The sequence below is a fragment of the Furipterus horrens genome, unplaced genomic scaffold, assembly GCF_987537825.1.
Source record: "Furipterus horrens unplaced genomic scaffold, mFurHor1.1.pri manual_scaffold_7, whole genome shotgun sequence".
In the NCBI taxonomy this organism is placed as follows: Eukaryota; Metazoa; Chordata; class Mammalia; order Chiroptera; family Furipteridae; genus Furipterus; species Furipterus horrens.
The window spans coordinates 135,772,289-135,793,339 of NW_028327177.1; the positions used below are offsets into that span (position 1 = coordinate 135,772,289).

The following is a 21,051-nucleotide window of genomic DNA, read 5'->3' on the forward strand; positions in this document are numbered from 1 at the left end:
ACGTCCATGAGCATGGAGTTCCGGGGACACGTCATGGCTCAAGACATACATCTGGAAATCCTCCAAGTCGGGACATCACTGAGAGCCAGGGGCTGAGGGAGACCACCCATGGAGAGGGTGACCGCCCAGCCCTATGTCGGGGAGGGTGTGGATTTTGGAAAGCTTCCCTTTAGGGCAGCCTCATCATCACTTCCTCCACAGCCGCTCCTCAGAAAACTCAGGGATGCTTCTTTTTACTCAGCTTCAGCTTCTTCAGAGAAAAGTCCTGGGATCATTTTGGGGGTACCTGCCAGGCTGCTCAGTCTCCTGAATGTGGAGACTGGAGAGGAGCATAAGAAGGTCTGGCAGCAGAGCTGTTCTATATACTGATTTCTGCGAGTTCCCCTCCTTTCATCCCCTCCCCCCACCCGAGGCCAGAGCTGCTGGGGGGCTTCAGAGGGGGAGGCCCTCCCACGGCCACACCGGCACCCTCACGGGGCATTCGGGGCCAGGCTTCCTCTGCCCCGTGAGGTCCTTCCACAGGCTTCCTTCCGCCCTCCAGAAACAGGGTGAACTTGTAATGTATTAACTGACTCCTAATTTCCCTTCCTCTTCGCTGTTGTAAGTTTATTCCTGTTTGAGTTCCTTACTTTTCCTTTAAGCGTGTTCTGGGAGACAGGAGTGGGTGTGATGAAGAAGAGTGAAAAGAGGCCCTTCCCGCTCGATATTCTCCTGGTAAATCTCACACTTACTCTGTAGGCTCATCTTAATGGACCAAAAAAGCATGAACGGAATTGCGATAACACGGACAACAGCGTGGCGATGGCTGGGGCGAGCGGGGTGTAAGGGGCTAAATGGGAATGGGAAAACAGCCAATAAAGATGAAATTGTTAAAAAAAGAAAAATGTGTATTTTTAAGTCTTACCACCGACACGCCCCTCACACGTCTCTCCATTCACTTCCGTCATACTTCTTTCAGAATGTTCTCCAGTTATCGTGACTTGCATTTTCCTGTCCCATTGATTGTTGGTCTTTTCTGTGGGGTGGTCTTAGTCATTTCTACGGAAGGATTTCTACTCATTTCTATCAGATTAACGCCAGTATTTAAAAAAAAAAAAAAAAAGCTACTGGTTTCTGTGTATTACATGCCATGAACTTACTGAAATTTGCTTTTTAGTTTCAACAAGTTTTTTATTTTCACTTTTTTTTTCTAGGTATGAAAATTTCCTCAACTGCAATGATCATTTTTAGACTTAATATTTGTTTTTCTAATCTTGCAGCACTATTTATAACACACCATCCCCATCACTGTTGACTATTAGTGGTGGCAGAAGGGATTCCTCTTTTCTCAGTTTTAATGAAAATGCTTTAGTGTTTATGTTGACTATTAATTCCTAGGAAATAATTTTCAATATGTTTAGAAGATTCACACTATCTGAAATAAAGTTTTTAAAAATTAAGAATGGCCAGTTGGACTTTTTAGCATTGATTATTATGACCATCCTGTTATTCTCTTTTAATTTCTTCAAATTATTAGATTATACTCTTTCAATGCTTGAACTATTCTTGAATTCCTGGATCAAACCCTGTTTGGTTATATTGGTCTTTTAATATATTACTAGATTTGATTTACTCTTTTTTTTTAAATTTCTTACCTATTTTAATAAGTAAAAGGGATCTTCCAATTGTTTATTATTTTAAAGTAGGTTGTAGCATTAGACTTACTAGAACTGAATTATTTAAGTAGCACAGGAATTGTCAAATCTTTGAAACTTTAGATTCCATGTGCAAAACCACTTAGGCCTGCACTATTTTAATGATAGATCTTACAGATGCAAAATGTCACACTATGACAATCCAGTTGTCTGTTATCTTTTTTCCTACTCCATGGCTTCTTTTTCCCTTTTGGTAGCAACTAATGGAATTCTTGTATTTACCCTTCAAACTGGCAGCCCTTCTAACTGCTTGTGAAAGAAATCTAAGTGGAATAGAGAAGAGAAAAATGGTCCCTCTTCCCCGCAGCTGCAGAAAAGCACGTTCTATTTTGTATCATGAGATCGTCCTTGCAAATGTCATCTCTAATAAAGCAGTCTCGTAAGACATCCAGAAGGCAGAGGGGTGACCGTGGCCTGTGTACTCATTGTTTAACTTTCAAAACATAAATAATTCTAATTGGTTATCTTACCTAACAATGTTTGCCTTGGTGATGCTACTTATACTGACATCTTTGAATGTCTACATGGTAGACATACTTATTAAGATTTCTCTGTTGGATCAGTGTGTCCCTCTTCCTCCTACTTGTGGTGAGAACAAAATACACTTTCTGTATTCTTATTTAAATAAAGAGGTTGAGAGACTTCCATCCCTGATGATAAAATTTTAACTTCTGAAGTCTGACATTTTTATCTATTTTGATACCAATTTTGGTAATTTATAATTGTCTGTAAAAGCATCTCCTCGGTATTTCCAAAGGGCAATATTATATAATACATATTTCACATTTGAGTGGTTGCATTTTCTTTTCTCTTTCCTAATCTATAGCCACAGGATTAAAAAAAAAAAAAATCAGAGTCAAAAGATGTAGTGCTGGTGAAGATGTAGAAAAACGAGTACATTTATATACCTTAATTTGAATATAAACTGATAAAATCTTTTCAGAAGTTATATGGTAATTAATATTTATTAATATTTAGAAGCACCTTTTAATCTATCCATTTTTCTATGGGTACTTATCTAACCAAAGGAAATGCAGAAGTAGCTAAAATCAAAGATGTCTACTATATCATGGTTATACAATAAGTGGGAACAACCTAAATGGCCACCCATCAGGAAAACATTTGGATTGAATAAATAAAACTACATTGATACTATAAAATACTACGCAAAGAACTAGTATAAATGACCCATGGACAACGGGGAGGGGACTGAATGTGGGAAAGGGGGTGGGTGGGAGTTGGGGGAGCAGTGGGGTAAAAAGTGGGACAACTGTAATAGAAAAACAATAAATAAAATTTAAAAATAAAATAAAAATACTATACAGCTATTTTTAAAAAAATCAATGTATAAGTATTGACTTGGAAAGACGTCCATAATGTTGAGACAAGTAAAAAGGAAGTTACCCAACACCTGTACTATGCTTCTATTTTTAGCAATGAGAGCAAGAACACTAAAAAGAAAACCCATGATACAAGTGCCTGTGATTTATAAGCAAAGCGAACAGAACGCAAGGGCACATAGCGGCGGCTGCACTGGGGGCAGGGCCATAGTGAGGGGCGGAGTGGGGGGGGGGAGACTTTAGTTTCACTTTAATTACTTGTAAATTGTTTGAATTCTTGTCACCTGCTTATGGCACTTTCTGTATTTCAAATATATGAAATAAATCTGCCTCCCTGCCCCTAAAATTTTTTAAAGGGGAAATTCCCAGGCAACCTCTGTAGTGACCCACATGTGCTGACACAGGTCAAAGGCAAGATCTGCTATAACCAATGACAACGGCTGCAGAAGGGTGACGGGCTAAGGCTGCCTTTATTAAACTGCAATAACGAACTGTCACGATTTCTTACAACAAGTAATGAACAAAGAAACTTGAAAATGTTTCCCTTTGATTATAAGATTCAAAAAATGTATTGCTCTTTACTGAATCTGGGATATTGAAAAAAATACATGAAGTTCTCTCCATACTAAAATAATCCCTTTCTGAAGAGCTCATATCTAAATAATATAGGTATGAGGTAGAAGATGTACCCCAAAGGAAAAAAACACAAGAGATAATACATTTATTCCTAAAAATGGTTATTCCCGTTAAAAGAATGGATATTTAAAATAAAATTGCAAGACTATTAAAAAATTAAAACTATTTTATAACCCGGAAAACTTATCATACTGGGCAATTTTTACAACTAGCGGGAGGAAATTCTGCCTAGAACTGATTAAACATAGTTATGGCTTTATTATCTAGACCTTTATCATAAATTCCGTAAGGTTGTCTTAGCTTTATAAACTAATGGTCCATTTATTCAGAGATACTGATCCAGAATTAAAGTTAAAATGAGACTGTTTGTCTCCCGTTTTACTCTGTAGGGCGTTGGGGCCCCAGCCCCCTTCCCCGAGAGCTCGGCCTGAGCACCCTCTGCCAGACGCCACCGCCACTGCCGAAGAGCCGGCCCTGGGAGCGGAAAGAGTCGTTTTCGCCCCAGGGGAGCAGCGAGGGCAACTAATTTCAGAGCTGCGATGAAACTGTTGGAAATACCCCCGGGTACGTTATTTCAGCACATTAATGAGGCTGTTCACAAAGCGAGTTTATTACAATGAGATAGATGTTTATTAGATCAGTAATATGATTATAGAACATACTGTATGGGAAGGGCCTCCGGGAGCCGTAGGCAGGATAATTTTGCAGGCATTACACGAAACAAAAAAACCAAACATCATTATCAAAACTGCTAACTTCACTGTATCCCAGTTATGGGTAAGTATCCACACTATTAAGTATCCACATTATTTTTCTGCTTCAAAAAGATGCGCAGGCATGCTTTCTGATTTTACATGAAAATAAAGGAGTTTTTTTGGGGGGGGGTGGGAAAAATAAAACAAAGCAAACTCGGGGAGTCTACTGTTCATCTTAAATATACTCCGCTTCTGATGACAGCTAGGAATTGTATTTCGAAACTATTGCCAATAATGGGTTTTCCCCGCACACTGCTGTACTGCTGGGTAATACACACAGACAACACCACCATCAGTAAGGACACAGCAAAGAGATAGAAGCAAACACGTTGGGGGAGGGGCCGCAGATTTACAAAGTGCCAAGTGCTAAGAGTTCTTCTTGCTTTGCTCCCTTAGTTTCCCCTACAGCCCTGTGAGGTGTTCTCTTTTTTTTGGTCGTAGAAATGGAGACTTGCTAACTTGCCCATAGTCATTCACCTGGTAACCAATGTAAGCCACCTCGACCACCGTTAGGTGAACGGGGGTTCAGACATGACCCCGTTGAATCATGGAAACACCACTGTGTCTTGCCAAACGGCCTCACGTGAGATGTCATATCGATACTTAGATAACACAATTTTGTTTTCACTTTTTGAAATGTACGAGTTTCTCTCTTTGTTGACGTTAACCTGGATGCGCTCAGCTCCGTGAGGCTGGGCTATGGCCCCGGCTGACCCGAGTCAAGTGTGAGACTCGCTCTAAACCAAGGACCACGGCTGGGAAGGATGTGAAGAGCTACGGCCGGCTTCAACAGCCACTCCACAGTTTAACAGTCTGGCATGGAATACCCCTCAGCAGTAAAAAAAGAAGAAAATTTTACCCTTTGCGACACCAGGGATGGACCAGGAGAACGTTATGCTGGGTGAAACCAGCCACTCGGAGAAAGCCAAAGAGCACAGGAGCTCACTCCTAAGTAGAATCTAGTGAACACACTGAACTACCAAGGAAAATGGGGACAGACTCAGAGATGGAGAGCAGATGACAGCCAGTGGGGGTGGGGGGAGGTTAGGGGTGCAGGGATTGAGCAGAAAGAAGAAAGGACTCATGCACATGGGCAACAGTGTGGTGACGGCCGGGGAGAGAGGGGTGTAACGGGACTAAATGGTAATGGGAAAAAGTACAATGAAGATTAAATTTTTAATAAAGTAAAAACAAAAAAATAAAAACAAACAATCTGGCATAGATTTTGTGAGGCTGGATATTAAAGAGCAGCACCGACAAAATAAAATACAATCAGTGTGACCTTGAAGGAGGGAGAAACGAATGCATATATAGGCGTGGCAAGTCACCTGTTACCTATCTACACCTCAGCTATCAGTGGGGTTCTCACCGCCCCCCCCCCCGAAACATGTCTTACGTCTGACTGTTTCTCTCTGATGAACCCATTGGGAAAAGATGCCTCGCATAGGGAAAAACAGCCCTAAAACTGCTGCTTTCTCGGGAGGGTGACATTCTGTGTTCATCTCAGGAAAGAGGCCGGAAGGGCTCTCCTACTTTGCGGCCACTTCTCACTTCCATTTCCGTGGAATGAAACAAATCGCTGTCGTTTTGTCCCCTTCTGTTTAGTTTCCTTAGGAAGACATCAGATTACGTCAAAGAGATGGGATTTTCATAGGGTGTTCTCTGCTTTTATCTCCTAGGACACAGACTACACCCAATCATTGGAAGATTCTGGTGCCAGGAATATACATAACCCACGGTGTTCAAAGAAATGGTATTTTCACAAGATACGCAGGTGCTGCTCCCACTTACCTAATAATCACATGGCAAAAGGTAAACACCGCCAATGAAATATATCTTAACAGTACCTGATGTGTGAAATCTTTTACAAATATCCCAACACAGATGTCAACCTTAGTGCTTACAACAAAATGACTCTGATAAATCAAACATCTAAATCTTAAAACAAAAACACACAAACCAGAAAAGTAGTAGAAGAAAAAGAAGAGATGGGTAAATATATTTATAACCCTGGAATGCGAAGACCTTTTAAAACATGACATAAAACTCAAAAGTTTTGAAGGCAAACATTAAACTTGACTACTAAATGAAAATTATCTTTACAGCTAAAGCACCAATAAAAAAATACAAATGGAAAGTGAACTTTAAGTCTTTCTTATAACAAAATGACACACTTCATATAAAAAGAGCTCTTAAGAATCAATAGAAAAGATAAACTAAGTAGAAAAAATAGATTACACTAAAGCAATGATAGAAAAAAGACACAAATGGCTAATTAGTCTGCAAAAGATGCTAAACTTCACTCACAATAAGTATAAAACATCAAAGACACACAAGATTTCGTGTACCAGAATGGCAAAAATCTTTCAATGTCGTAAAACTGTTACCAATGCTCTAGGGAAAGAGCCTTCTCGCTCAGTGAGGAGGACAACTGGTACTCTACCTTTTGCGAAGGGCAAGTTGGCAATATACAGGGAAATTAAAAATTTACAACCTTTTTATTTAGCCTACTAGACAGGATTCTCCAGGAGATGTAGAAAGAGATGTTAAGAAGGGTGGGCTCACCTGATTATGGAGGCTGAGAGGTTCCCCAAGGTGCCATTCCCAAGCTGGAGGCCCTGGAAAGCTGGTGGTACACCTGCAGTCCAAACCCCGATCCGGGGGAGCGCACAGTCTAAGTCCTAGTCTGAGCTTAAAGACCCGAGAACCGGGGGCTCCCCGGGGCCGGAGCAGACGGCCCAACTCAAGCACAGAGCCAGTTCGCCCTTCCGCAGCCTTTCTGTTCCATTTAGGCCCTCGGCGGATTGCGTGATGCTCACCCACATTGGCCAGGAGAGATTTTCTGGACTTAGCCTGATTGAAAGGCTGAGCTCTTCCAGAAACATCCTCACAGGCACACCCAGAAGTGATGCTTTACCAGCTACCTGGCCATCCCTTGGTCCAGCCAAGCTGACACGCAAGATTAAGCATCGCCCCTAACAGCTCTTATTTCTAGGAATTCATTCTGGAATTATAGAAGCAGAAATACTCATAGCTATACCTAACAAGGACTTTTAGTGTAGCTCTATTTGTCAGAAAAACTGCCCCCTGCGCACATTAAATGTCCACTAAGAGGGGAACGAACTAACTTGATTACGGTATATTCATATAGGTACTCAACAAAAATATGTGCTGATATGAAAATTTTGATTAAATACACTGAGAAAGGTGGAGAAGTCAAGTTGGAGATTTATATATATTGTGATCATACTGTATTAAAAAGGGGCATATATACATATTCATTTATACACACATATATGCATAGACGCATACATGTGTATAAATTATAAAAGCTCTTTTCCTGTGATTCTAGACATGAAGGAGGAGGTTTACTTTTTATTTTTTTAACCCTTCAGAAGAGTTTGAATTACTTTTAATGTGTCTTTATCTTTTTTTTTTATTTAAAAAAAGACACTAGCATGTAGAATCTCTTTGGCAAACACCCAAAATATCTGGAGAAAAATGTAATGTACTATAAATCATGCAGAAACATTAAAAACTCAAGAGGAAGCTATTCTGCCTATAAATCAGGATGGCCAACTAATATTTTTTTTTTCCTTTTTGCCTTTTGATATTATGTATGGGAAGCCCAAGTTCGAAAATAAATTACTTTATTATTGTTTTATTGTCAGCATTTTATATTGTCCAGGGTTAATGGTCCAAGTGTTTTAGTTTGAATTGATTTTTAAACAATAATCTACGGGAAAATGGATTTTAGTTCTTAAATATTCAATTTATTTTTCTCCAGTGATAAATTAAGAGAAAATGATCACTGGGTTAAACATTGAATTTTCTGTATTTGCAGTGTTTCTGCATGACGGATTCTGTAATTATCTTGGTCTCCACATTCCAAACAGCTCTGAGGTGTCATTTACATGAACTGTGAGTTTTCTATTTTTGCCTGAAGTGTGTCTTTAATTATGAGCTAAACCCTAATTATAAAAAAAGTTATATGTTTAAAATTTTACCCCCCAATGCACACTGACAAAAAGAAAGATAGAAACGGCTTAACCAAACAATTTATACTTAAGTTTCCTTCTCAGTAAAATGAATGGTTTCTCTCTGCTGCACTTGAAAGCGTACGGCCCAATAGGCAGGTCCCCGAGAGTAGAAGGATCCCAGGACAAGACCCCACATGCCAAGTCCTGAGCTGTGTCAGGCTGCGGTTCCTGAAGACGGCGCAGTCCCACAGGCAGACAGGAACTATGGGAACCTAACTGCTAATGACCCCAGGGAACCAATCAAAGTGAAAATAAAAATACCTGTGAGGAGATGCTCTCTCTCTCTCTCTCTCTCTCTCTCTCTCTCTCTCTCTCTCTCTCTCTCTCTCTCTCCCTCCCTCCCTCCCTTCCTCTTCCACTCGCCACTGTCTCACAAGTACGCTGACGAGGTCAAATCAACCAAGGTTGCTGTTTCTTAATCCGTTTCACCAGATCTTGTCGGCAGACCCCATCCTTCGCCAAATAAGTCAGAAATTGCTAAATAAAATTCTATGTGAGACTAAATTGTAGCTTTGCACTTAAAACAAGTACAGTTACTTTTTGGCCTAAGTGGCTAAGATTATTTAAAAGCAGGAAAATAGAACTGCATGCAACCAATATTCCTTAAGAATATTTTTAGTTGACACTTTTAAAAAACACTGTACCATTTCAAACTAGTTTTTCATGATCTCTTGAGCACATTTTTAAGAGTTTTTATATACTCATTTTTAGGGTTGGAGGAGAGGGGGACTGAACCCACAACTCGGCATGTGCCCTGACCAGGAATTGAACTGGCAACCCTTCGCTTTGCAGGATGATGCCGAACCAACTGAGCAGCACTGGTCAGCGCTCTTGAGTGAATTTTAAAATGATAGCTATTGGAGGGGCCAGCACAGACCTTCAAGTCCAACCATTGGCTTGTAGGCAGGAAAAAGTCATTTTAAAGTCCTGGTGACTCTGCGCCAATCAGCTGCACTGGGTCACTGTATAAAGGACATGTTAGGGGCCACCTGCCCCAGATGGCCTTCCTGGGAGAGGGGACCAGGCAACCACGCTCTTTGACCATAATTAGAGATCAGGTTCAGGGGCTGCTGCGGGTGATGTGTCCCCTGCAGCAGAGGGACACCATCCAGCTCCCTCAGGAATGGCATCAAGAGTTAATTACGAATGGCAATTGTCACAAGTAATACAGATCCCAAAGCCCCGCCTCTGCTTTTTTTCTAAAGAAACTGCTATTCTTATTTCATGAATGTAGCACAGGTACCAAGACATGGAGCTGACTGAGTCTAAAAGTAGAAGTTGAAGTTCAACGTCAAGCTTTATGTTCTGTTGAGTCATATCTTCCTGCTTATTTTGGAAGATCAAAAAGTAGTTTATGATAGCATGACAGGGTCAATTTATTGCCACTGGAAGTCCAACCGAATTGTTCTTAGTTCCCACTCAACAGAACAGTATGTTGACCTTTCCTGGCGGATTAACGAGTCAATTCTGGTGACAGCAGCTCCTGTGAGAAACTTGGTGTCACAAAGCTGGTGCATGCTGATGCAGTTTTCCCACGGTGCCGGCCACTGGCAGAGAATGGGGGGCGGGGAGGCGGTGTGCTTCTGAGTCATCCAAGGAGCTTGGAGCTACCTATCTTGTTTGACTCTGGGATTGCAAACCCCAAATTTAGGGGGGGAAAAATTCACTGTTCACAAAAAGTAAGGTGTACGAGACTAAAATTACGTTCCAGACACTTCTCTCCATCGACGGTGAGAACGTCAGGCATCTTCAGAAGGAAAAGAGCAGGCAGTGAGCTTTGCTTTCGTGCCTCACACACTGCACTCTGGGCAGAGCAAGGAGACCCCTTGGCCCCCACTGATGCAGGGGGGCAGATGCCTCTGAGGCCAGCATCGGAACGCTCCTGAGTGACAGAGGTCCTCAACTTGGGGGAAGTTAAGAGTCAGGACCACTGTTCACTTGTCTATTTTTTTTCAAGATAAAAATAATGACTGCGTATTCTGAAACTCGTGTTTTATTGTAACAATAACAAATAAACAAAAAAAAGAATGGAAGGAGACAGCACAAGAAGCCATTTATTTTTAAATAAAAAATTGTTAAGCAATACCTGGTTAAGCCCTTGGTATAAATCACTCCCCCATCACTTCTTTTGTACACTTTATATCAACATACGTAGAGCGTGACATAAATCAGCTCGTACTGTAATTCAGTTTTGTATACATGAGATTTACAACACGCTCGATGTTGGCACTCAGGATGTCTTATTCATGCCTGCCACTATGATGGATGGTCTGCCTGGCTGCTGTGGACACTGAACTCCAAGTGCCACCTTGGGGAAAAAGATAACCTTCAAGAACTCTGGGGGAGGAGGGGGGATTAATCCAGGGAAGAGGACTGAGACTTTCATACTAAAAGGGGTGGGTGGCACCCGGGAGCCAGATTCTTCCTTTTGTTAAGTCTTTAATTTTTATCTTTTCGTTTTGAAGTAATTTTGGAATTATAAGTCTGACAACAAGCAGTAAAAATGTTCGCCCCACTTCCCTAAACAGTGACATCTTACAGAACCACTGTATAGTTGCTAAGAACAAGAAACCAACGCTGAGACATTATTATTAACTAATCTATGGACCGTACGCAAACACTGGAAGTTTTTCCACTAATGTCCTTTTCTGACCCAGAATCCAATCAAGGATCCATGTAGGTAGGATTCAGCGGTCCCCCTTCCTTAGTCACCTCCAATTTGGGACAGTCCATTGAGTTTTCCTTTGATTTTAATGATCCACACACTTGAAGCATACCGGCCCATTAGAGGTAGAACCCCTTAGTCTGTGTGATGGTTCCTCATGATTAAAGTTAGGGTAAGCACTTTTGCCAGGAAGACCACAGAAGTGATGTTTTCCCCTTTGAAGTGCGTCTTACCAATAGCACAGGATGGAACTGGATCTCATCACTGGTGGTGTTAATGTGGATCACCTGGGTAGGGGGTTACATCAGTTATGTGCACTATAAAAATTACAATTTTGTCTTTTGCCAGTGAAGAAGTATTGTCATTTTAGCATCCATTGACGATGCCAGATTTATTTGACTTAAAAAAATAAAGTGACCTTGGTTAAATTTAATTACAATAAAATTTATATGTAGTGAAAAAGCTTACATATTTTTTTCCACGTACATCTCTTTTTACCACCCAGACACACCCTGAGTTCCAGCTCCACCCTTGCTGTCAGAGCCCCAGACCTCCCCCGACCTTGGATGCCACGGAGAGTGACCTCCATCTGAGATGCACGGCCCTCCGGTCCACCCCTGCCCTATCTCCACGCCACCTCTGCTTAACACACCGTCATCCACTCTTGGAGTAATATTCAAAAGGCCCTAGAGGATTCTCAGATGGCAGAGCAGGAAAGACAGGAACTCTGTCTCCCCACCGAGACAACGACACTGGCAGGAACTGGCTGATGTAACTGTTCGGAACTCTGGAGTCTACTGAAGGCTTACAACTTGCCGTTCATTTTGGTCTATTTCAGCTCTCAGCGCAGTAGTAGCTACTCATTCCCCACCCCGAAGCCCACAGTAGGCAGCTACGCACACGTTCCTGCGTTCCTGGGGCGGCTTTCACAAAGCTGGCAGGAGCCAGGCTGGGCAAAAAGGACTCTGCCATCCAGACATCAGGAATCTATTCTCTGGCCACTCGCTGACTCTGATCACAGAAGCGCGGAAAAGAGCAGGTGGCTGCTATCCCTGCAAGCCTCGCCCCTTCCAAATGAAGCGATTTCTAGATTTAAACGAATAGCATCGCCTCGCCTCATTTTTCCTGTTTTTCCCTCTTTGAGAGCCAGGCATTAGAAACTAGAATATTAATAGGAAGCAACTGCATGAACAGGGAAAATTACAAATTAATCTCACAAGCTCAGGAAAGGCGAAGGCTCAGAAAGGATACCACAGGCTGATCCTCGGCATGGAGACACATACAACAATCAAAACAAAAAAACAGTAAACAAAAAAGAAAATAGCAAACCCCGGGGGAAGGGGGAGAATCTGATTTCCGAAGTTACCACATGAGATTCAAATGTCCACTTTTCAACAACAACAAAAAAACCAAGATGTACGAAGAAACAGGTAAGCATGGCCCATTCAAAGGAAAACAGTAAAGCTACAGAAACTGTCCCTGAAAAAACCTAATGGCAATCTGCTGCACTAGGACTTTAAAGCAACTATCTTACAGATGCTCTAATGGACCTAAAGGAGGTTGGAAGAGAAGTCAAGAAAACAGTATGTGGACTCAGGCTTCTTGATTTCAAAACTGACCATGATGCAACAGTAATTAAACCCGTATAGTACTACCACGAGGACTGACATACAGACCAATAAAACAGAGATGCCAGAAATCATCCCTCATAGATGTATGGTCAAATGATTATTTTTTAAAAGATTTTATTTATTTAACTTTTTTTAGAGAGAGGGAAGGGGAGGGAGAAAGAGAGGGAGAGAACCATCGATATGAGAGAGAAATAAAAAAAAAAAAACACTATCTCACAAATTTGAAAATACCTATTTTATTTGAGGGAGCAGGAGGCTGCAGCATAATGTCTTAGCGGAACTGTTACAAAACGTACCAAGGATGTATAGCCTGCCTTCCCATTTTCTCCACTGAAGGGAAAAAAAAATTTAGGTCAAACAATTACCTTGCTCTATCTTTTCTTCAGAAGACACAGTCAACTTGTTATATCTTTTATTAGTCATATCGTACGCCATGGTTCCCAACTGAGGGTTCAGAGATCCCCCTGAAATTGTGAATTGTGGGCAGAACTCAGCACGTCAGTGATTCTAGGCCTTTTTCTGGGAAGAGGGCCTGGAATCATCAGATTCTCAAAGCAGTTCACACTCAGAATGGACTAAGTATCACAGTCTCCCACCCACATTTCGCCGTGATTCTTCGATGGTGTGTAGTATAAATATAGGTCATAAATTATGGGTTGACAGGTTTCATCTCCTAAGGGTAAGTACGTTTCCTTTCATCTCCGGAAAGAAACTCAAAAACTAACAAGTTCATTCACCTGCCTTCAGGCAAAATGCTTCCAAAATTATCTGAGTCAGAGGAAAACGCCAAGTCGGTTTGTTTTTCCCTGTGGGAGTGAAACTCCAGCCCCTCACTCTGCAACCTTTTACATTTTTTAACAACCACGGTAAAATTGATCTTTGGCCCGTGTGTGCTCCAGTTTAGGTCCTCAGTAGCCATGCTATGATTTTTTTTTTCCCCCTTGATACACAGCTGTTAACGTGTTCATCTTTTCCGGAGAAGATATATCGCCAAGTTCTTGTGGCAGGCCATCTTTAAACCTAATGACTAGTGATAAATGTGTAGGTACACAACCCAGCTCACACATGTTAGGCAGACATCAGGCCAATATATTAGAACCTAAGTGTGATCAAGTTACTAATAATATGAGCACAGAGTCCCAAAAGCTGGGGACACTTAGAAAACACACTGCAGGAGGAAGGGGCCCTCCTGCTGTCTCTGGCAGCTGCACAGTCGGTCAGACTGTGGATGTGATGGCATTTGGCGGGGACATGACCTAACTAGGGGCCCCTCAGCGACTCTCACCCGCACCTGGCCTGTGATCAGTCTTGTCACCCTTCCTGACAGATACGCTGGCCCAGCTCTCGTTTGCGTGCCTCTTGCATAGGTGTGTCCCTTACGGTCCTCTGCATAAACACCGGGTGTCCCCAACAGTGGCACCCTGCTTCCCTCTGTGTTCCTGCCCGCTGGCTAGGACCCACCTGTGCCCTCAAGGGCTGCTCCCCAGCTCTGGCCTGAGCCACCCAGCAAAGCTGTCCACAGGCCTGTAGGCTGAGGTCAGGCCTTCTCCAATGGGGCTGGCCTGCAGCCTTGGGGGAGGGGTCCCCCTGCCAGCTTTGTCCTTCCTTGGGTACTCTTCCTCAGCTTTGTGGTATCCTGTAGAGTTCTTTTAAAATCTTAGAGTCACTTTCCTATCATAGCTTCGTAATTCTTTATATTGAAATTCTCCTTTAAGTCACTGTGTGGTTTCTGTCTTCTGAAGGGACACAGACCGACAGTCACGTCTTATTCTTTGATTGGACTCATATTCTGCTAACAGTGCATCTCCGACTGTAATTTTCCTTCTGTTTAAACTGTACTATGGTTAAAGAATTTGTACAATTTACTGATATTCATTTAACATAGCATGGTTAACTTTCAAAAAATGTTTCCAGAAAACTGAAAAAAAGGTGCAGTGTCTATTTTCAGGGTACAGAGATGGATATATTTCTATTAGGTCGATCTTATTGAGGTTTTCATATTTTCTATACGACAGTCAGCAAACTTTTTCTATGAAGAGCCAGACAGCAAATAATCAGGCTAGTGGGCTATAAGGGTACTGTTGTAACTCAACTCTGCCAGTGAGATGCAAAAGCAGCCACAGGCAATGTGGAAGCAAACTGCGCGGCTGTGTTCAATAAAACATTATTTACAAAAACAGGCAGCGGCCAGTGTTGATCCACAGGCCCTCGTCTGTCAGCTCCTGCTCTACAGTATTATTCTTGCTCACTCGGTCCGTCAAGCCACGAGAAAGATGTGTCAAGTCTCTCAATACGACTGTGTTGTTGTTTTGTTTACTTCTCCCTGTACGCATTTTCCCTTTCTGTTACAGTGTTCTATGCTCTGACAGCTGGCACAGAGAGGTTCCTGTGGATTTTACTCCTTACCGTTGTTAAATCCTTCTCATTGCCTATTAAAGGTTGTGTGTGTGTGTGTGTGTGTGTGCGCATTAAACCTTGTATTTAATACAGGAAGACATTTATAAAGAAAATATAACATAAGACAATAAAATCAAGACCAAAGATAAGTTTAACAATCAATCCAATTGGAATAAATTCACCTGTTACAAGACAACAAATCCCAGAATGTGGCAAACACCAGAACTTTGTGTATAAGAAACAGAAGTGAAATAGTGTCCCAGAAATTTACCCAGAATGCCTTCATCTGTCCTTCTTAAACTATTTTTTAAATCTCATTTTCTATAAATATAATTTTCCTATATATAATATATTGTATCTGTCTATCTGTATACATATGCGCACGTTTTAATTGAACGGGGCCGTTCTGAGTCTTTTATGGAAGAGCGTGTGGTTTGTGAGTCCTTCCCCACTAGCCACTGGAGACTCTCGCCTGCTTCCTGCCCCTGTTGGGGAGCTCACTGTCGGGGTTCAGCCCTCAGACTCGGGTCTGGAGCAGCTGGTTTGTGTTGCTATTTTCCCTGTAACTTCACGCAAAGTTCTACACCACAGATCCTTCCACTGTCTCAGGGGCACGTCCAGGTCCCTGGGGCTTTGGGTTGTTCCCTCACTTCATGGCCAGCCCACTGCCACCTTTTTGTGACGGCTCTTTTCCATATATGTTATTATCTGTTATAATTCAGTACTGAATGACTTCCCCCTTTTTCCTTCTCAGTGGGACCAAATCTTTATTTGATGACTACAATGAAGTCTGCTGGATTACTCATCCAAATGGCATTTGCCTGCCTTCAAGTCCAAGGGCAGAGAAAGGAAAATCCCAGCAGCCTTTAGAGAACTAAGGAGCTGCCTGCCTCTGTGAAGGGTAAAGGCTGCAAGCGATCCGATGTCTTGGGCTACCTGCAGTCTAGTCCTTGGATCCCCGAATCTGGAGAGGTTTTCCGAGGGTTTTGTGGAATGTCACCAACCAACCCTCTGACTGCTCTGTCCAGGGTGCAAGTTGTGTGTCTGTATGGTGGGTCCTCTTTAAGTTGGTCCAAACTCCAAGTTTCTGTTGGGTTCCTTCCCTATGTTCAAGGGTTTGTGGTGTCTGACCTGCTTTAATCTAATCCTGCCTATTTCATTCTCTTTCTGTGGAGACTGAGGGGATAGGCTCCAGGCCTGTGCCAGTACGTCTTCATTTCTGGAAAGTTCTGCATGCCAAGCACAACCCTAAAGTGCCGTTTTGAAAGAGGATTGATCCCCACAATGAATTTTTCCTTCCTGAAATTTAGTTCTTGAAATTTTTTTAACCTCACGTTTATGAGGAAGGATCTGAGATTCTGCCTTGCTTAAATATCTACGCCACCTGGTTTCAAAATAAAGTAGAAATTAAGCAATTCCAAGGCAAATAATCTTCTGAATTTTCTTCTGGCTCTGCTTGGGAAAAGGAATGAAAATAACACGAAGACTCCAGACCTCATGAAATTCAAATAAAATGACTGCGGCCTCAGCCACGTTCTGAAAGACACAGACAGGTGAGCTCTTACCAGCGGAATGAGCAGGCTGATGAGGTCGGTCAGAGGTTTGCTGAGCAGCAACAGGTCTTCTGCGGCCTGCGTGTCGCCTCCTGAGCCCGACTTCTGAGCCTGGAACAGAAGAAGAGGAAGGAAGTGGGTCTTGGAGAGACAGCTGCCCTCAGCCTCGCAGACAAAGGCGGCTGAGGAGTATTTGACCTCGGCCACCTGAAGAGCAGTTAGGCTTTGTTACAACATGACATGATGAAGTGGTCATGCTGCCCCTGCCGCCAGCTCAGGCCGCAGAGGCAGACCTGGGCGGTCCACAGGGACAGCGACGACGAGGGCTGTCACCGGGGAAGCGATGGTCATGTTCACATGCTGCGGTACACACGCACTTTCTCTCCCATGAGCCTGAGACGAGGTGCTGTTGTCCCTGTTTTTCAGGAAAATCTCAAGTTCAGAGAACTTAAGTAGTCCGTGTAAGGTCCCACATACAATGGGTGACAAAGCTGAAGGAGGAACCAAGGCTACATGACCCAAGATCACACATGCTCATTTCCCTGAGGCGTTTTCTGCACATTAGGAAATGCACTCTGTTGTGATTTCCTTCTCTACATGCACACACATGCACAAATAACATCTAGAATATTTGTCCAGTGCACTATGGCACGAACAGTCTTCAGGAAAGGTCTACATTGCTTAGAAATAAAAATAAGAAATGAGGAGCGAGTGTCTTTAAATTAATTGCGCCATCTACCAGGAGTTTTACAGAACTGTCTAATTCCAGAGGTTTCTAACATAGAGATGAATGATTTCATATTGGGAAAAAAACACTATTTATTGTGTTTGCTATAGAAGATACACATGTACTCACGTTCTCCCTGTGTCTTTAATTTCGCTCAGAAGAAACCAAGCTACTTGTACATAATGACCTTTGCAGAACAGACTGCAGGCTGCCCTACCTCGGACCACGACCTTGGACTCCAGGGCCCTTCTCATAAACGCCACATTTCCTTCTGCACCTCAGGCCTAGGGACAGATTTGAGTTGCCTGCTTCCTTTGGTTTGGACGCACTTGACTGAAAAATCAGACGCCCGCCTTTTAACACCCTGCACCACAGAGGAGCAATGTTAGAATTTCGTTCCAGAAAACAACAGGCAGCACTGTCCCGAAGGCCTGAACCTTCCTGCACCGGGGCTGCTCACTCCCACCTTCTGAAGCACCCTTTGGGATAGAACGTCGGCCTTTCACATGAACGAGCCAAAGGTCTTGACCCGCCCAGTTGTTACAGTCTAAGCAAGGGCGGCGGGCTAACAGACTGAGCCGGGCGGGAGCAGCAGAGTTTGAGAGGAGCGATTGGATTTGTTAGATATTTAAGGTCAAAATCTCCATTATTTTGTGACAGGTTAGAGGTGGAATAAGAAAAAGGAAACATTAAGAACGACTCCCAGGGTCGCAGCTGCCGCAGCAGGATCGGGCAGCGGTGCCTGCTGGTAGGAGAACGGCCTGGGGAGGTGAATCCCGAGTTCAGCTTTGAACATGCTCAGCCGCAGGTGGCTGGTTATGGGGCATCCTAGCGGCCATGTGGAGGAAGCTGCTAGATGTACTACATATGGCTCTCGGAGAACTCTACGTGGAAATATAAATATAACAGTTTTAAATATAAAACCCGAGAATGTCAACCTAGGAGCCATATGTAATACTAGATGGCAATACAGCATGACCCACGATGAGATAAAGGGAGACATCTGCTGCTCGGCGCGCAGAAAGCTCAGGGGGAACACAACTCCATTACGTCTGGCATTGCTACGTGACTCTAGGGCACAGGGGCAGGGACGCAACAAGGGGTCAAATAAACACAGAGGCCAGGCAATTCCTCAGGCAGCTGCTGTCCGGTGTCCAAGTGGGTGTGAGCACGCAGTGGAGACCGCTTGCAATGGTGTGGCCAGACCAGCTCAACCCTCCCCGTGTTCCCCAAACACCATCATGCACGCGCTCGCGAGCAACAGAGGAATGGCTCACTCCCCCTGCTGCAGGACCTCAGGGTTTAAGGAAAAGGATGACAAGCTCCCAAAGGATGGCGAAAGGCAGAGCGTGAGAATTGCTATAGAGGTGGAAGGAGAGTTTAAAGGGCAGGGAAGGAGAAGGTGACACTGGACTTCGTCATTGGGAAGTGGGGGTGAGGTCTACAGGAACAAGGTACGGAGCAGAGCTGCTGGGGCTGGAAACCCCACAAGGAAAGGCATGGGGGTGACGAAGTTCAGGATCCTTTGGGAAACACCCAAGCCGACTGTTTGGCGGGGGGATGGGCAGGAGGAGGCCTGGTGGATGAGGCTGGAAAGGCGCCCTGCGGGGAGTCAGAAAACTGCAATGTCAACAAAACGCTGAAGTCTTCAAAGGGAAGGAGAGACGTGGTGAGGCCTGGGGGCCGTGGCTGACAAATCTCACTTGACTTCAACAACCAGACACAGGGAGGCCCACAGAGAACAAAGAGGGGTAGCCACAGAGGAGCCAACTGGGTAATTCCAAGAGATACTAAAAATAGAGACGAGAGCCCTACCACAGATGACTTTGTGTGTGTGCGACCAAGCAGGCCACATTGCAGTCCTGCGGTGATCCCAGCACATCAGCAGCCACGGAAGGGTCCTCCTCCCGGGGGAGGTGCACAGCCAGCCCCGCATCACCTCAGAAATGACAGACAAGGCCCAGAGAGCGAAGTCAGGTGGCCTGCCTTTTAATGTGGAATAGTTGCCCTCCCAACGCCCCATATTCACTCTGCAGCCTGCTGTCCCTGTCAGCGGTCACACTGTCACGGGTGTGATGAGAGGAGGATCTGCTTCACTCCGCTCCTGCTGACGGTCTTCCCCACCAAGCCGTGGCTCCCTGAGAGCATCCGCCCTTCCTTTCGTGGTTCCTGATGAAATCCCAGGTACGAAATAAAGCCGTAAGTTCCGAGCTCATAAGCCTGCTGGGAGTTAGTTTATTCAGCAACCAGTCCCGTGCACCAAGACGCAGAAATGAGGAAGTCACAGGCACAGGGAACCCTCTGTAAACAGGGAGGCGAGGCGAGCCCCTGCCTTCTTGCTGCTGTTAAGGATACAGCAGCTATTCATTGCTCACCTCCCGAGGTCAGGTGTGTGTAGGGAAGTATACATTTACATGTGTTTACACATCTGCTGTGCTCTCACTGAAGTCCCACAACACACCTGCAGAGCAGTTACGATCACATCTACCTTCCAGGGGAGGAAAGTGAGACTCAGAAAGGTGAAGTAATTTGCCCAGGGTCTTACAGGAGGAGGGGCGGGGGGTGGTGGCTGGGATTTGAATCCAAGACATTCCGGCCTGCAAGGCCCACGTGCCCCCCACCACACCCATGAGTCGTGAGCACGTGGCACTGCTCCCACGTCTTTCACGCACAGCCCTCGGGGGGTTTCCCTGAAGCCAGGACCAATTCTGAACCGCAAGGCAGGGTGGGGTGGGGACGGAACTCCTAAGGGAGAGTCTGACACCTGCCTGCCTCCACTCCCTGCTTCCCCGGGACACATTCCTGCATCATGTCACTTTCCTCCCCGAAAAAGAAAAGTGCTTCATAAATCTAAGCGCTACGGCAACCCTCAGATCCTCGATTCCTCTACAGTACAGACCTTCCCATTAGACTTTTGAATGCGGAAGAATCTCCAGTGGGGAGCGTGTTTATAAGTGGGAGAGGTGGCTGATGGTTTGGAAAGTACATCCAGCTCAATGTTTCGGAGAAGGTGTCTTTGATGCTCCCTCCATCTCTTTTCCCAGCCTTTTCCCCTAACTCAGTCAGATGGACACCTGGTACCCTGGGGATCCCAGTTGGGAGTGAAGCCAAAAGCAATACATGGCAGATGTCACAGCAGAGGATTTAAGAAGATGGCGCTGTAAAGTGTGCAGTGGTGTTGAAGAAAATGAAAAAATTAAAAACAGCGATCTATTGGTATGCCAGAAAATAAAAAAAAGGAATTAGAAAATATCTGTATTAAGGAGTTTTCTTTTAAACATCCTTGAATACCTACCTACCTACCTCATACTCGCTTACAATAAAAGAGGATTTCTGTTGTTCTGGAATTTTAAAACTTCTGATCCCTTTTATCTACAATCTACAAAACATATCTTTTTACACATTGATATCATCAAAGCCGCTTGTGAGAGGAACTAGCAACAGCGTCCCGCATCGTCAAGAATCACATAAAACCACCGCCGTGGAAACTGAAATAAGTAACAATTATTCTCTGAAGAGACACCAGGAAGGAGGAAAAGCTAAGATAAGTCCTTGATCCAGGTGTCCGTAAGCACGTAACAACGCTCCGCTGTGAATTTAGAATTGAGAATTA

The 21,051-nt window shown here is 43.9% G+C and overlaps 1 protein-coding gene across 1 annotated transcript in view; it reads right to left on the reverse strand.

Moving 5' to 3' along the window:
* Nucleotides 1-21,051, reverse strand: part of ULK4 (unc-51 like kinase 4) — a 311,468-nt gene that overhangs the window by 90,843 nt on the left and 199,574 nt on the right. The window contains exon 34 of the mRNA XM_090284953.1: nucleotides 16,724-16,822. Coding sequence (XP_090141079.1) covers nucleotides 16,724-16,822 — 99 coding nt within the window. The remainder of the gene's footprint in view (nucleotides 1-16,723; nucleotides 16,823-21,051) is intronic.